General features: G+C 51.8%; 1 protein-coding gene across 1 annotated transcript in view; it reads right to left on the reverse strand.

The window, feature by feature from the left end:
• Positions 1–2,376: 2,376 nt before the first annotated feature.
• LOC133350133 (mast/stem cell growth factor receptor Kit-like) overlaps positions 2,377–17,568 on the reverse strand; it is a 34,515-nt gene continuing 19,323 nt past the window's right edge. The window contains exons 12-18 of the mRNA XM_061564160.1: positions 15,467–15,578; positions 14,939–15,038; positions 12,104–12,329; positions 2,814–2,837; positions 2,696–2,723; positions 2,520–2,571; positions 2,377–2,431 (exon numbers count right to left, since the gene is read on the reverse strand). Coding sequence (XP_061420144.1) covers positions 2,377–2,431; positions 2,520–2,571; positions 2,696–2,723; positions 2,814–2,837; positions 12,104–12,329; positions 14,939–15,038; positions 15,467–15,578 — 597 coding nt within the window. The remainder of the gene's footprint in view (positions 2,432–2,519; positions 2,572–2,695; positions 2,724–2,813; positions 2,838–12,103; positions 12,330–14,938; positions 15,039–15,466; positions 15,579–17,568) is intronic.

Here is a 17,568-nt window from a genome sequence, read left to right on the forward strand (position 1 = left end):
AGGAGGAGGGGGGCAGAGTGAGGAGGGGGAGCAGCGACCCCCCCCTCACCCTCCCCCACCCTCCCCCCACCCTCACCCCGCCCCCCCACCCTCACCCCGCCCCCCGGTAACCAGGCGGTGTCACGTGAAGGGCGTTGGGGACACGGGGCGCGCATTGGTCACGCAGCGCGTGCACTTAGCTTGGCACGGAACCACACAACCACATACACTACCACAACCATATACATACACTACCACACTACCACAACCACACACAACCACATACACTACCACACACACATAACCACGTACACTATCACAACCACACACAACCACACAACCACACACAACCACGTGCACTACCACAACCACACACACATAGCCACATACACTACCACTACCATACACAACCACGTACACTACCACAACCACGTACACTACCACACAACCACATACACTACCACAACCACACACAACCACATACACTACCACAACCACACACACATAGTCACATACACTACCACAACCACACACAACCACACACACATAGTCACATACACTACCACAACCACACACAACCACATACACTACCACAACCACACACACACAACCACACACACATAGTCACATACACTACCACAACCACATACACTACTACAACCACACACACACAACCACATACACTACCACAACCACACAACCACATATACTACCACAACCACACACACATAACCACGTACACGACCACATATACTGCCAGATAATCACACAACCACATATACTGCCACATACGTAACCACAACCACAACCACATGATCACAACCACAACCACATACAACAACCACATGATCACAACCACGTTATCACACAATCACACAACCACGCACACGATCTAACCACACGACCCCGCACAACCACATTATACCGCATGATAGCTCCTTAGCTTAACCCCACACCTGTACAACCGCATATCCTCACACCCGTATAACCACACACACGCACGCAACATCACACCCACATAACCACACGCACCGCTGTCCTACAGCACAATCACAGCCCCGTGTACACGACCACACATTACCTCGTCACACACCTACCTCATACACGCCTGCCCCTCACCTGAGACACACCTGCCCCTCTACTCAGACACACCTGCCCCTCTACTCAGACACACCTGCCCCTCACCTCAGACACACCCGCCCCTCTACTCAGACACACCTGCCCCTCTACTCAGACACACCTGCCCCTCTACTCAGACACACCTGCCCCTCTACTCAGACACACCTGCCCCTCTACTCAGACACACCTGCCCCTCTACTCAGACACACCTGCCCCTCACCTCAGACACACCTGCCCTTCTACTCAGACACACCTGCCCCTCTACTCAGACACACCTGCCCCTCTACTCAGACACACCTGCCCCTCTACTCAGACACACCTGCCCCTCTACTCAGACACACCTGCCCCTCTACTCAGACACACCTGCCCCTCTACTCAGACACACCTGCCCCTCACCTCAGACACACCTGCCCCTCTACTCAGACACACCTGCCCCTCTACTCAGACACACCTGCCCCTCTACTCAGACACACCTGCCCTCTCTACTCAGACACACCTGCCCCTCTACTCAGACACACCTGCCCCTCGACTCAGACACACCTGCCCCTCACCTCAGACACACCTGCCCCTCGACTCAGACACACCTGCCCCTCGACTCAGACACACCTGCCCCTCTACTCAGACACACCTGCCCCTCTACTCAGACACACCTGCCCCTCTACTCAGACACACCTGCCCCTCACCTCAGACACACCTGCCCCTCTACTCAGACACACCTGCCCCTCTACTCAGACACACCTGCCCCTCTACTCAGACACACCTGCCCCTCTACTCAGACACACCTGCCCCTCTACTCAGACACACCTGCCCCTCTACTCAGACACACCTGCCCCTCTACTCAGACACACCTGCCCCTCTACTCAGACACACCTGCCCCTCGACTCAGACACACCTGCCCCACGACTCAGACACACCTGCCCCTCACCTCAGACACACCTGCCCCTCGACTCAGACACACCTGCCCCTCGACTCAGACACACCTGCCCCTCTACTCAGACACACCTGCCCCTCTACTCAGACACACCTGCCCCTCTACTCAGACACACCTGCCCCTCTACTCAGACACACCTGCCCCTCTACTCAGACACACCTGCCCCTCTACTCAGACACACCTGCCCCTCACCTCAGACACACCTGCCCCTCTACTCAGACACACCTGCCCCTCTACTCAGACACACCTGCCCCTCTACTCAGACACACCTGCCCCTCTACTCAGACACACCTGCCCTCACTTCTATCAACTCCCACGCGCGAGCACCCCAACCTAGTCGGCCCTCGTCAGGAGTCCCGCCCGGGTCCCGTACGTGCCCGGGCCGCACTGAGCCCCCCACACCTGGGTGCACACCTGGGCACCCACACCTGGGGGCACACCTGGGCATACACCTGGAGTCACACACCTGGGTGCACACCTGGATGCACACCTGGGCACCCACACCTCGGTACACGCCTGGGTGCCCACGTGGACACCCACACCTGGGTGCACACGTGGGCATACACCTGGGTACACGCCTGGGTACACACCGGGGCACCCACACCTGGGTGCACACCTGGGCACCCACCTGGGTGCACACCTGGGCACCCACATCTGAGTGCACACCTGGGCACCCACACCTGGGCACCCACACCTGGGTGCACACCTGGGCACCCACACCTGGGGGCACACCTGGGTACACACCTGGGTTCACACACCTGGGTGCACACCTGGGCACCCACACCTGGGGGCACACCTGGGTGCACACCTGGGTTCACACACATGGGTGCACACGTGGGCACACACCTGGGCGCACAGTTGGGTGCACACCTGGACCCTCGGGGTCGAGAGCAACCCCCTCCCCCTGCCCCCCCCCCCCGGGATGCAGGCAGTGGTAGTTGGTGGTGGTGGCGGCGGCCTCGTGTTGACTCTGTCCAAACAAAAGCGGCGAGAAGCGTGCACTGTACTGGGTACACGGTCACGCTGTTTACAGCACACACACACGCACGCACAGGCACACACACACACGTGCCCACACATAAATAGGTACAGGCGAGCATACGTGCACGGATACAGCAGACACGCACAAACGCACAGGCAGGCATACATATAAACAAAATCAGGCATACTTGAATACACAGACAAAGATCCCCGTGTAGCCTTAACAGACTGTAGGGGAAAGTGCTGTTAGCGAGCACCCTATGAGGGTCGGCACGGCACACGAGAGGGTGGGTGGCCAGCACCACGCCCGGCCGCCTTTGTCTCCCCAGTGGTGATATTTACACAGCGCACCGGGTACTCATTTGAGGCTGAGTCGACCTAGGGGAAGCTCAGGACCGGTTTAGATAATCGTCACTGGGTGTTGGCCGTGAGCGGGACACACATGTAGACACACATGTACACACACAGACACACATAGACACACATGTACACACATAGAAATATGTACACACATAGAAACTTGTACACACATAGACACACATGTACACACATGTACACACATAGAAACATGTACACACATAGAAACATTTACACACATAGACACACATGTACACACACAGACACACACACACATGTACACACATGTACACACATAGACACACATGTACACACATGGACACACATAGACACACATAGACACACATAGACACACACACACATGTACACACATGTACACACATGTACACACATAGACACACATGTACACACATAGACACACATGTACACACATAGACACACATAGACACACACATAGACACACATAGACACACGTGTACACACCCACAGGTTCACACAGCAGCCGCCGTTTGCCACGAAGTATCGGTGACGCCACCAAGGCGGTTGTGCCAGGCTAGGTGCACTTTGAGGTGGTCACGTGAAGTGTGAAAGGCTCTCGCTCCTGACAGGAGGCCACATGGACAGACCCAGGTGTCACGTATTGACTGACAGAGATGACTGGCAGATGCACCACTTCTTTACCCCAACGTGCCATCTTGTTGCGTTTTAGCCACCTGGGCGCTCCGCTCGTTGTTGTGAGCGTCGCTCCTCTGCCTTCTGTTGTTGTTGTTGTTGGAGGGTGACCGCCTCCAATTGCCCAGTAGCGTCCTGAACGAGTCTCCTCCACAGAGGCCGATCTTGACACCGCTGGGTAGCAGTCATTGGCAAGTCCACTCAGCTCCACATCCTCCTGTACCACATCACTCAATCTCTTCTCTAGCCCGTGCCGTGCCCGTTTATCCCCCCACCCCCTCTATGGGGCCAAACAGTCACTGGGCCACACACAACCCACACACAACCCACCACTCTTGGTCAAATCACTCTTCTTGCTGCACGCACACCGTGCCCACACGACGTCTCAATACCTCCGGCATGGCCTTTAACAGACTGCTGGGGCAACTTCTGTTAGCGAGCACCGACACAGACCGGCCACGGCGCAAGAGGCGGGCGGGTGGCCAAGACCACGCGCGGCCGCCTTTGTCTCCCCGGTGCTGATGTTTAAGCGCCCTTACCAGGTAGGCGTTTAGGGTCGACCCAGGGGATGTTCGGGACTGGGTTCAAGTATTCGCCAAACTATCGTTGGTGGTGACACACACGCACACGCACGCACACACACACGCGCGCACACACACACACGCACGCACACACGCGCACACACAACGCGCACACACACACACGCGCACACACACACACGCGCGCACACACACACGCACACACACACAACGCACACACACTCGCACACACACGCACACACACGCACACCTGACGCCAGGTGTCGCGGGCCCCGCAACCTTCCAGACCAATCCGGGCAAAACCGACCGCGTCGGCGTGAGTCCGCGCCACCAGGGACCGGACCATCAAACCTCCCGCCGTCGTGATGAGCCCGATCTCACAGCCTCGTGCCCCGAACACAAAGGCCTCTAAGGGGCCGTCCATAAATGACGTCACGCGATTTTGAACGATTTTTAACCCCCCCCCTTCAAATATGACGTCACGAAGCTCTGCGCCCCCCCCCCCCCCAAATAAAACATGCTTCAAATCGCTTTAAACTATTGTCATTGTAGTGCGTATTTAATGTGCCGCTGCACTCTGACGTTGTAGGAGAAAACATTTATTAAAAAAGTATATTTAATTTAGTAGAACGTGTTGTCTATATTTATTTAAAGTTGCGCATTTTGATGTGCCGTCACATTTCTCAACCCCCCCCCCCCCCCTCGTTACACATCGTCACAAATGTCTGACCCCCCCCCCCCAGGTGCGTGACGTCATTTATGGACGGCCCCTAAGCCCCTGTCCACTTGCGCCCGAGCTCTCTATACGCAGCACGAGCCCCAATCCCCTAACCCTTACACGCATCGCTACACACAGAACAACCCCGATCCGAGCCCTAACCGCTATCACCACACACTGGCACGAGCCCTAACCCCACGCCCTAACACTGCCATGAGCCTGAACCTTCATCCCGTCCTAACTTTGTTCCTAGCCCTAACCCGATGCGAGCCGGGACGCTGCCCCATCAACTCGCCCTAACCCGACCCCCATTCTACCTTGAGCCCAGGGGTCGACAACCTGCAAGCCCAACAGACGTTTGCACAACGCAGCTCTTGAAGGGCTGCGTTCGTGGCGTTGTTTTGTTTAATTGAATGAAAGAGCCACCGTCTCGTAGTCGCATTGCATCGCGGCTCTGAGTAACATCGAGTTTTGTCTTTCAACGAATTCGAACAACATTTTTTCGTCTCTTGTTTTTTTTGCTGCCAGGCCCCCCATGCACGAGCCCCACCCCCACCACCCCCCCACCACTCATTCACCTGGCCCTATCCTAGCCCCACCACCCCCACCACCACCCCCACCACTCATTCACCTGGCCCTATCCTAGCCCCACCACCCCCACCACCACCCCCCACCACTCATTCACCTGGCCCTATCCTAGCCCCACCACCCCCACCACCACCCCCACCACTCATTCACCTGGCCCTATCCTAGCCCCACCACCCCCACCACCACCCCCACCACTCATTCACCTGGCCCTATCCTAGCCCCACCACCCCCACCACCACCCCCACCACTCATTCACCTGGCCATATCCTAGCCCCACCACCCCCACCACCACCCCCACCACTCATTCACCTGGCCCTATCCTAGCCCCACCACCCCCACCACCACCCCCACCACTCATTCACCTGGCCATATCCCACCCCCACCACCACCCCCACCACTCATTCACCTGGCCCTATCCTAGCCCCACCACCCCCACCACCACCCCCCGCACTCATTCACCTGGGCGACGCCGTTGCCACGGCAGCGGAGGAGCGCACAGGTGAGAAGGCAGCTCGGAGGAGGAGCTCCCTTTTCACGCAGGTGAGGAACCGAGGGATCTCCGCGTGTGGCTCAGCTGAGTTCGATTCCCGGCCACGGCTGACATCAGTGGCGAGAGTAATAAACGACAGTGTTGACTAACGTGTGATCACTAAGGGGCGTCAGTTTTGTGGCTAGATAGAAGGGTAAAAAACCAATTATCATATTTTATACTGGCAAATGAGGTTCCAATGGTGCACTAAGGGGCCGTCCATAAATGACGTCACGCGATTTTTCACGATTTTTGACCCCCCCCCCTCGTCACAAAAAGTCAGACCCCCCCTCAAATATGACGTCACAAAGCTCTGCCCCCCCCCCCCCCAAAAAATAAAACATGCTTCAAATCGCTTTAAACTATTGTTATTGTAGTGCGTATTTAATGTGGCGCTGCACTCTGACGTTGTAGGAGAAAACATTTATTAAAAAGTCGATTTAATTAAGTAGAACGCGTTGTCTATATTTATTTAAAATTGCGCATTTTGATGTGACGTCACATTTCTCAAACCCCCCCCACCTCGTCACACATCGTCACAAATATCTGACCACCTCCACCCCAGGTGTGTGACGTCATTTATGGACGGCCCCTAACGGCACTTGCCCCAAACATCTGCGTAGCGTTAACCGGGATGGAGGCGACTTTGTGTTTGGGTCTATCCCGTGGCCTCCTGCCAGCAGCGAGCCTCTGGCACTTGACGTGACCGCTTCAGAGCGCACCTAGCCTGGCACACGGAAGGCCGCCCGGTTTTTCACGAGAGGTGGATAGGGCCATGGGGGCTGGGGTCCCCGCTAATCCTGGGGCCATCGGGACCCCGTGAGCCACTAATCCCCCCGCAGCTCAAGAATGCTTCTCTGTTTAACTCTCACCCCCCCCCCAACTCACTCCAACATAATCGCTTTCATTACCACGCCGCGTGCCGCATGCACACCGAGACGGGGGTGGGGGGTATGAAGGTAATGATGAAGGGGGCTCCCCACAACCATCATTCTCTTCTTGGTTCTTTCGGTAAAGTCACGTAGAAGGGAAGTAATAAAATAATAAAAATAAAACATTATAAACTAATTCTCACTGAGAATTAATAAAATAATAAAAATAAAACATAATAAAAGAATTCTCACTGACAATTATGTTATTATGTTTTATTCGTATTATTTTATTACTTCCCTTCTACGTGACTTTACCGAAAGAACCAAGAAGATGAATCCCTGCAGTCACGAAAGCTTTAAATCGAAACCATCATTCTCTTGACCTCACCACCTGACATCCTCACACCCTCACACTTGACCTGTTTGGATCTGTAGAGGCTACGGGGCATCCAGTGCCAAATCGCGAAGTCGTCGGTGAATTTTACCTTCGCCCAGGTGAACCTTACCTTCAGTGAGTTAAATGTGACCTTTCACGAGACAAATATTATCTTCAATCAGGTGGATTTCACCTCGCGTTCATTGTACGGTCAGATTCCAGGGGGGGTGTTGTGGTCCTCACTGTGAGTGTGTGGGTCCACGTGAAAGTCTCCTCTGTGTGAGTCTCCCGACTCTTTAATTCCGCTACAACGAGGCGCGTACTGTCGATGAAAAAATATTTTTAAAAAAATTTCCTTCGTTTGAGCAGGTAAGGCCCACTGAGCTATAAATAGCGCCACCACGTGGCTGAGAGTAGCGTTGCAGACACGGGCTCGGATAGAGACTTGTTAACTAACACATTCCTGCGGAGGGAGCAGGTAGTAACGTTGGGTTGCTCGGTCAATGGCCAGGGTCAACGGCGGCGTGGTGTTTTCCGCAAATATGACCGACTGCGAGGGCGGGCACAAGCCGTCGTGATTAGGTTAAACGTTGAGTTTTATAAGGGCACCACGGGGTTACCAGCCCATCCCCACCCAGCCCCACCCCTCCCACCCCCCACCCAGCCCCTCCCCACCCTCCCCACCCAGCCCCTCCCCACCCAGCCCCTCCCCACCCTCCCCTCCCCACCCAGCCCTCCCTACCCAGCCCCTCCCTCCCCACGGACGGACACAATAATCCCCTGTGGGCTGGTAGGAGGTTCCTACCAGTAAAGATAACGCTCGTTAGCTATAACACTTGTTAGCTCAGTAAAGCAAAGCGGCTTTATTTGGCGTTTACAGTATATGCGACCGCACCTCACGAAGCTGTACATAACACGTAGACAAATCATAATCGTAAAAAAAATGTGAAGCTAAAATTATTAACGAGTTTGTTCATCGGCTTACTCCTGCAGGCAGGATGGATGGATGAAGAAGCGGCCTAGATATGGGCATCGTTTGCCTCCTATTCACCTATATCGTACCTGTCAACCCCAAGTGGTTTACCCATATTTCTTGCACAGGGAAATTGAGTTTTCAGGGTCCATACGGAGTACAGCCGTTTCAATGCGGGCAAAAAACATTTTTTTTGTCTATTTGACTGCGTTTCTCCCTTGTGATGGGACTTTGTAGGATGAACGTTGAGATGTATGAGGGCAATACGGTCTAAATTGGTCTGTAATTAGGTCGGCACTGATAAGGGTTTGACGGGTACAGTATACTATATTTTCCCACAAGAATGCGTAACGGGTTCGTATGAATATCGCTTGTTTTCATTCAGCAAGCATTCACCGTCGTTTAGATGGAATGCTTTTTGCCAAGAACATCTGGCAATCTAGAAGAATTTTCATAACAAGAATGACTGATGAGGCTCAAAAGGTTGAAACCGGTCGAGAGCTTTTTCAATCAAACGATCCTGTATCGGTTTGGTCTGGAAATCCAGGAGGCTGACGGATTAACACTTGTGATTATTATTACGTGGGGACACATATCAGTCTGGTTATATATATAAAGCCTACGATTCAACTTAGCAGCTTAAAAGACGATTGTGATTAGAATTGCTTCATAAATCGATTATCAAATCTTAACAAAGCGATTATTGTTACATTTAAAAGCATACGACGCAACGATGAACATGCGGGCTCTGTAAGTACTGTATTGATTTGAAGCTTTCGTGACTGCAGGAATCCATACTCTTTGGTTGTTTCGGTAAAGTCACGTGGGTATAAAATATTACATTTTATTGTTTACCTACGTGACTTTACCGAAATAACCAAAGAGTATGAGTTCTGATAATAGTCTCACATGGGTTGGACCAGATGACGCCAAAAGACTAGGCTCTAAGGAAAGCTGTCTCGGTTGTGGACCAATCAACTTCAAGGACAGTGCATATATTATCAGTTATGGTTTTTTTTGCATTATGGCTGCAGGTATTGTGGTCTATGCAAACATGACTCCTTGTAAAAAAGGTGTCAGTTTTGTTGCCAGATAGAAGGGTAAAAAAACCAATTATCATATTTTTTACTGGCAAATGAGGTTCCAATGGTGAGTATGAGTTCTGTATTGGCAGCTGCACCGCTGACACTGCACCATGCTCACGCCTTGCGCTCATCATCGGCACGTCACATCAGCGGCGAGTGGTGGTGATCTGGCTTTCAGGACCCGCAGGCAACCCCCAATATCACACATCATCTAAGTCGTGGCATCGACAACAGTTCCACGGGCGACTCGCCGCGGTCTTCTGGAGCGCCGATCGTTTGGTGGAGAGGGCAGAGCCCGATTTACAGGATCTGGCAAAACAATTCTTGGGACTTGTCTCCGATCGACCGAGGGCATTCCTCAAGGCTTAGTTCTCGCTGCCATTTGTTTTCCAGTTATTATGTTTGCTCGAGTTTAATCAACTCCAATATTCAATGTATGCCCCTAGAACCCGCGTTTTTCTCCTAATTAAGTTTTGCGTTGCCGAGTGTGTGTGTGTGAAGTGTCACTTTGATTATTGTGTGTCCAAGTCTACCGTGAACAAGACACGGCTGCCCTCGGTTGAAGGAAATGAACGAGAGACAGAAAGTCCAACTAAGGATCATCCCGACTCGCGTCTCTGCAGGAGACTGTCACGAACATGAAGACGCCAAGGCGGACTGCAGGCCCCACTCAAACAGAGCGAGTAACGAGCTCGTTACGATCATGGGCATGCTTCGTAATGATTCATCAATCTGCAGCAGCCATAGGCCTCCTTATGCCGTCTCCATCCCACACGGCCCTGCTATGCCACACTCCACCCCAGTCCTGCACACATGCGGATCTCACCGCTCCATCTCCATAATGGGAAAACTCTCTGACGCATGCCCTCCGATGGCTACCGTGTTACGTCACCGTTCTCATCCATCAGCCATCATCTCTTCTAGGGATGTGGACTGACCACAATCTCATTTTCCCAAACAGTCGATTTCGTGGTCGTTCCCTCATCCATGTCCTCCTCCTCCTCCCGTCTCTCTGTGTAATTCGAGGCATGCGTCTCTCCGTGTCTCTCGGCACACTTTTCGGCTCTTCGTTCTATTTTCTTTGCCGGGGTCTATGTTTTTTCGCACGCACCTCATAGCGGGCTGTTTGCGATGATTGAAAACCTCCTGCCTCGGGTGCGTTGCGCTGCTGCTTCTCATCATCAAATGCGCTTCTCCAAAAGCACGCCAGGCTCCTCCTGTTTGCGTCTTTATTTTCTTCTTCCTTAAAGTCTACATTGATTTGCTGTAGTTATGGGTAATTATTTGTCATGATGACTATGTCATCAACAAATCCGAGATGGTTAATGCGTTGTACAGTTACGTTTATGCCTTTAAATCTGCCATAAAATTTTCAGCAGATGTCTGCAAGTGTCCCCTTGGCGGGAGCGTATCTTCTTGCCAGACTCCGCTCATCGTTTCTGTCTCGTTGCGCGAATCGTGTATGTATGTTGAACTTCTTTCGCACCGTACTTAGCCAAACATGCTCATCGGAAGTGTGGGGGATGAACAACAAACTAAATAAAAAAAACATCTGTTTTAAACAAATGAGTTTTCAATCTAGATTATTCAAAAGTGCATAGCTCAAGTGGCTTTCCGAATAACAGAAGAGAGAGCGTTCCAGACGGCCGCAAAAGAACATCTGAAAGCGCGCGATGCGGTGGCCACCTTTGTAACTTCGGTGAAGGTGTCATGGAGTGGGGTGGTGGTCTCGCAGTTCGTGCACCGCACTGCGGACCCTGTGCCTCAGTTAGCTTCCCAATCACGACTGACAGTGGTGAGCGACATCTGAACCCGTCCTGGGTGCTCTCTTCACCAACCCACACTGACCAGTGCGGTGAAGTATGGTTAAACCACCCCCCCATTACTGAAACTGCATAGGGAAGTTTCGTTCAACAGTAGACTGACAAAGGTTGTACATTCTAAGTATGATTATTATTAAATTAGTAATGCAATATAATATACCTGATTAGTAATAATTATAATTATTATTGAGTGATTAGTAATACGTTGTTGTCGATTAATAATGAGTACTGCATAGTAATCAGTGATTCTAAATGCGTAATAAGACTATTCGTGACTAATCAGTAGTAACTCAATTATATTCCACGAGGCTTGGTTCCAAATTGAATGTTTTCTGCGCCACAGGAGTCGGCCACGACCATTGACCACAGCCGTAGTGGCAAGTATACTCGATGCGGTGTGTCGGTTGCGAAAACGTTTTCTAAATCACTGATTTTTCCGAGTCGATGCAATTATTCCCTTGCGATGACTAATTCGCCATGAATAGTAACACATCATCAGCGGCGAGTATTAAAGCATTCATGATGGTTTTGATGACGGGCGAACGCTCCTCTGCATTAAACCCGTTCAACGTTGACGAAGGGACTCTCTGTACGCTCCACCTGGGCGAACGAATTCTCCACTCTGCCTGGTAGCCCGTAGTCAATCAGATTCTCTACCGACTTGAGACCCATGGGACCCATCTCGTCGCTGCGCGGCGGCATCATGTGAGCAAGCAGAGCCTCGATGTCACGGAAGGCCGGGCGGACGGCGGGGCTCGTGTCCCAACACAGGAGCATCAGCTCATACCTGGGGCAGAGGACAGGGAGTGGTTGAGTGAATTAGTCGGTGAGTTGAGTGAATGTTTGAGTGAGTGAGTTAGTGGTTGACTGCTTGAGTGGGTGAATGTTTGAGCAAGTGGGTGGTCGACTGAGTGAGTGGTTAACTGCTTGAGTGGGTGAATGTTTGAGCGAGTGAGTGGTCGACTGAGTGAGTGGTTGACTAGTTGAGTGGGTGAATGTTTGAGTGAGTGAATTAGTGGTTGGCTGCTTGAGTGGGTGAATGTTTGAGCGAGTCAGTGGTCGACTGAGTGAGTGGTTAACTGCTTGAGTGGGTGAATGTTTAAGCGAGTGAGTGGTCGACTGAGTGAGTGGTTGACTGCTTGAGTGGGTGAATGTTTGAGTGAGTGGTTGATTCAGTGAGTGGTTGACTGCTTGAGTGGGTGACTGTTTAAGTGAGTGAGTCGTTGACTGCTTGAGTGGGTGAATGTTTGAGTGAGTGAGTTAGTGGTTGACTGCTTGAGTGGGTGAATGTTTGAGCGAGTGAGTGGTCGACTGAGTGAGTGGTTGACTGCTTGAGTGGGTGAATGTTTGAGTGAGTGAGTGGTTGACTAAGTGAGTGGTTGACTGCTTGAGTGGAAGAATGTTTGAGTGAGTGGTCGACTGAGTAAGTGGTTGACTGTTTGAGTGGATGAATGTTTGAGTGAGTGAGTGGTCGACTGCTTGAGTGGGTGAATGTTTGAGTGAGTGTGTTAGTGGTTGACTGCTTGAGTGGGTGAATGTTTGAGCGAGTGAGTGGTCGACTGAGTGAGTGGTTGACTGCTTGAGTGGGTGAATGTTTGAGCGAGTGAGTGGTTGACTAAGTGAGTGGTTGACTGCTTGAGTGGAAAAATGTTTGAGTGAGTGGTTGATTCAGTGAGTGGTTGACTGCTTGAGTGGGTGACTGTTTAAGTGAGTGAGTCGTTGACTGCTTGAGTGGGTGAATGTTTGAGTGAGTGAGTTAGTGGTTGACTGCTTGAGTGGGTGAATGTTTGAGCGAGTCAGTGGTCGACTGAGTGAGTGGTTAACTGCTTGAGTGGGTGAATGTTTGAGCGAGTGAGTGGTCGACTGAGTGAGTGGTTGACTGCTTGAGTAGGTGAATGTTTGAGTGAGTGGTTGATTCAGTGAGTGGTTGACTGCTTGAGTGGGTGACTGTTTAAGTGAGTGAGTCGTTGACTGCTTGAGTGGGTGCATGTTTGAGTGAGTGAGTTAGTGGTGGACTGCTTGAGTGGGTGAATGTTTGAGTGAGTGAGTGGTTGACTAAGTGAGTGGTTGACTGCTTGAGTGGAAGAATGTTTGAGTGAGTGGTCGACTGAGTGAGTGGTTGACTGTTTGAGTGGATGAATGTTTGAGTGAGTGAGTGGTCGACTGCTTGAGTGGGTGAATGTTTGAGTGAGTGAGTTAGTGGTTGACTGCTTGAGTGGGTGAATGTTTGAGCGAGTCAGTGGTCGACTGAGTGAGTGGTTAACTGCTTGAGTGGGTGAATGTTTGAGCGAGTGAGTGGTCGACTGAGTGAGTGGTTGACTGCTTGAGTGGGTGAATGTTTGAGTGAGTGGTTGATTCAGTGAGTGGTTGACTGCTTGAGTGGGTGACTGTTTAAGTGAGTGAGTCGTTGACTGCTTGAGTGGGTGCATGTTTGAGTGAGTGAGTTAGTGGTTGACTGCTTGAGTGGGTGAATGTTTGAGCGAGTGAGTGGTCGACTGAGTGAGTGGTTGACTGCTTGAGTGGGTGAATGTTTGAGTGAGTGAGTGGTTGACTAAGTGAGTGGTTGACTGCTTGAGTGGAAGAATGTTTGAGTGAGTGGTCGACTGAGTAAGTGGTTGACTGTTTGAGTGGATGAATGTTTGAGTGAGTGAGTGGTCGACTGCTTGAGTGGGTGAATGTTTGAGTGAGTGTGTTAGTGGTTGACTGCTTGAGTGGGTGAATGTTTGAGCGAGTGAGTGGTCGACTGAGTGAGTGGTTGACTGCTTGAGTGGGTGAATGTTTGAGCGAGTGAGTGGTTGACTAAGTGAGTCGTTGACTGCTTGAGTGGAAAAATGTTTGAGTGAGTGGTCGACTGAGTGAGTGGTTGACTGTTTGAGTGGATGAATATTTGAGTGAGTGAGTGGTCGACTGCTTGAGTGGGTGAATGTTTGAGTGAGTGAGTTAGTGATTGACTGCTTGAGTGGGTGAATGTTTGAGTGAGTGAGTGGTCGACTGAGTGAGTGGTTGACAGCTTGAGTGGGTGAATGTTTGAGTGAGTGAGTGGTTGACTAAGTGAGTGGTTGACTGCTTGAGTGAAAGAATGTTTGAGTGAGTGGTCGACTGAGTGAGTGGTTGACTGTTTGAGTGGATGAATGTTTGAGTGAGTGAGTGGTCGACTGCTTGAGTGGGTGAATGTTTGAGTGAGTGAGTGGTTGACTGCTTGAGTGGGTGAATGTTTGAGTGAGCGAGTGGTCGACTGAGTGAGTGGTTAACTGCTTGAGTGGGTGAATATTCGAGTGAGTGGTTGACTGAGTGAGTGGTTGACTGTTTGAGTGGATGAATATTCGAGTGAGTGAGTGGTTAACTGAGTAAGTGGTTGACTGAGTGAGTGGTTGAGTTGTTGAGTGGTTGACCCACATGGCTGGGGGGCAGGCCTTGGGCACCTCCATGCGATACCCATCCTGGAGGAGACGGAAGAACGTGTCGTCCACTTCCAGGTGAGGGTAGGGGCTCTCACCTGCACACACACACACACGTGAGCCGTTCACCTGAGCGTCCCGCACACAACTCCTTTGTGTGGGGCAGCTGAGTGGTGGGGGCGGGGGGGGGCTGTGTGGGGGCTCCCGGTGTGTGGGACACCTGCATGCAGAGCGCCTTTGTGTGCAGGTTCTGTGTGTGTGGGGGGGGGGGGGCGTTGTGGGGGGGGGGGGGACCCCTGTGAGGGGACACCTGTGTGCAGGACATCCCTGTACGTATGTTGAACGTCTTTCGCACCGTACGTAGCCAACCGTGCTAATCGGAGGTGCTGGAAGTAAGTATGGGGGGTTCTGTGCGTGGGGGACCCGTTTGTGGGGGATGCCCCTTGTGTGTGGAGCGGGGGGACTGCTACGCACCAGCTTGGGGCAAGCGACTGATGATGATGTGGGGGAGGGGGGGGCGCCGTACCGTAGGAGTAGACCTCCCAGACGAGGACTCCATAGGACCACACGTCGCTCTTGAGCGAGAACACGCAGTCGAACACGCTCTCTGGGGCCATCCACTTCACGGGCAGCCGGGCCTGGGGCGCATGGCCAGGTGAGGGGGACGGGGGTCAGACAGTGCCGGATCGTCCCCGTAGCACAAGCAGCTGCACGTGCTAGGGGCCCCGCACTTTCAAGGGCTCCGCGCTAAATGTTTTCAAGCTATCAATCAATTGTCAAGGCGCCCTTCCCCCTCCAACCCAGCTTAAATATACGCTGCCAAGCCTGGTGGTGTTTCATTCAGACGCTGTCTTTCCGACAGACCTGTTCTTCACCTGAGGACGGCTGCTTGCGTTGTGGCCGAAACGTCGCGAGAATTATTTTATTATATGGTATTTTTTTATTATTTTTTTATTTCCCTTCTACGTGACTTTACCGAAAGAACCAAGAAGATTATCAATTGCAGTTCAGTGATTCTGCACTTGCTCTATTACTATAATAGTATACTGCCTTCAACTTTTATGCACGACTGGGTGTTTAAGGTTAGCGATTTGTCGCATTATCTGGCTGTATAGCAAGTGAAAACATGTAATTACTTCACTATGCAAGTTAAAATTTTATTTTTAATATTTGGGCCCCTTTATAACATTTGCTTACAGGCCCCGCGCTAACTTAATCCGTCACTGGCGTCAGGGGACTCAAACCCCATCTCTGTAACTCTTTCATAGGGGTATACACTCAAGGATAAAACACAAACATTGTTCCCCATAGGGGACAGGCTGCCACTAGGGGGTCCCCAAGGCTCACACACTGCAATTTCACACATTGTGATTACGTCGTGGGCGCAGTCTAAACACAAGTGTGATTAGTGTCACATTTAACGCGTCAGCTTGGTTAAGTGGTTGAGCGACAGGCCCCCGGCCGCGGCTAGATCCATCATCCCTCGTGGGTCAAGGATCGCCGCTCTGTGGGAAGTCAACGCTGCTTGTCCTATGGAGAGACTCGCCCCTGACCCACGAGTGTGGAGTTGACACCGCTGGCTTCGGGCTGTAAACGGGATATGAGGACCTCAGTGCCAGTGGCGGCTCCTGCAAAATCTCTCAGGGGGGGCAAATGTCTGGATGATTGATAAGGATAAGGTCCACCCATGCAATGAATAAATTAACAGCTTAAGCATGTAAAGGCAACTTCACTTCTTTAATATTAATGAAAAATAAAGTGACTCTTACAATACATCTTGTTTGTTTATATACTCACTATTAAAACAAACCACTCAAGTTTATTTTATTAAAGATTCCACTAGGTGGCGATAAATGATATTGTTGGATGAAACGTGCTTAGGTATGATGACGTTAGCACGTATGATGACGTAAGTACGTTAGTGCATGCCCTCCCGGAAGCCATAGAGAATGCATTGCAGCGCCCCCGTTCGAAAAAAAACATCTTTGAATGTAAGTCTATGGGGCCACTCGGGGCGATTCTCAGCCGTAGTGAAATCGCCCAAAAAGAGGCGGTACTCCACAGAACGTGACATGACGCTGATTGGACTATATCCAGAGGCTGACAGTGACGGCTAGCGTGACTCTGTGGTTGAATGACATTGGTGGTGCGTCGCCCACTCGCCCTAATGAAGAAACCGCCCCTGCTCAGTGCTCATTTGAGCACGAATCACTTTGACGTTTCACTTCTGTTCTATTACTTTGACAGCGTTACCACTCGGGGCCATGGAGACATCCACTGCACAGACACAGCAGCAGCCATGCACTTTCAAGCAGCAGCTGAAGGCTCTCACCTGTTCAGGCTCTCACTTGTTCAGGCTCTCACTTGTTCAGGCTCTCACCCATCCGGGCTCTCACTTGTTCAGGCTCTCACCCGTTCGGGCTCTCACTTGTTCGGGCTCTCACTTGTTCGGGTTCTCACTTGTTCGGGCTCTCACCTGTTCGGGCTCTCACCCGTTCGGGCTCTCACCTGTTCGGGCTCTCACTTGTTCGGGCTCTCACCTGTTCGGGCTCTCACCTGTCTGGGCTCTCACATGTTCGGGCTCTCACTTGTTCAGGCTCTCACCTGTCTGGGCTCTCACTTGTTCAG

This window comes from Lethenteron reissneri, chromosome 32 (assembly GCF_015708825.2).
Source record: "Lethenteron reissneri isolate LAM-NWPU_2019-01 chromosome 32, ASM1570882v1, whole genome shotgun sequence".
Classification (NCBI taxonomy): Eukaryota; Metazoa; Chordata; class Hyperoartia; order Petromyzontiformes; family Petromyzontidae; genus Lethenteron; species Lethenteron reissneri.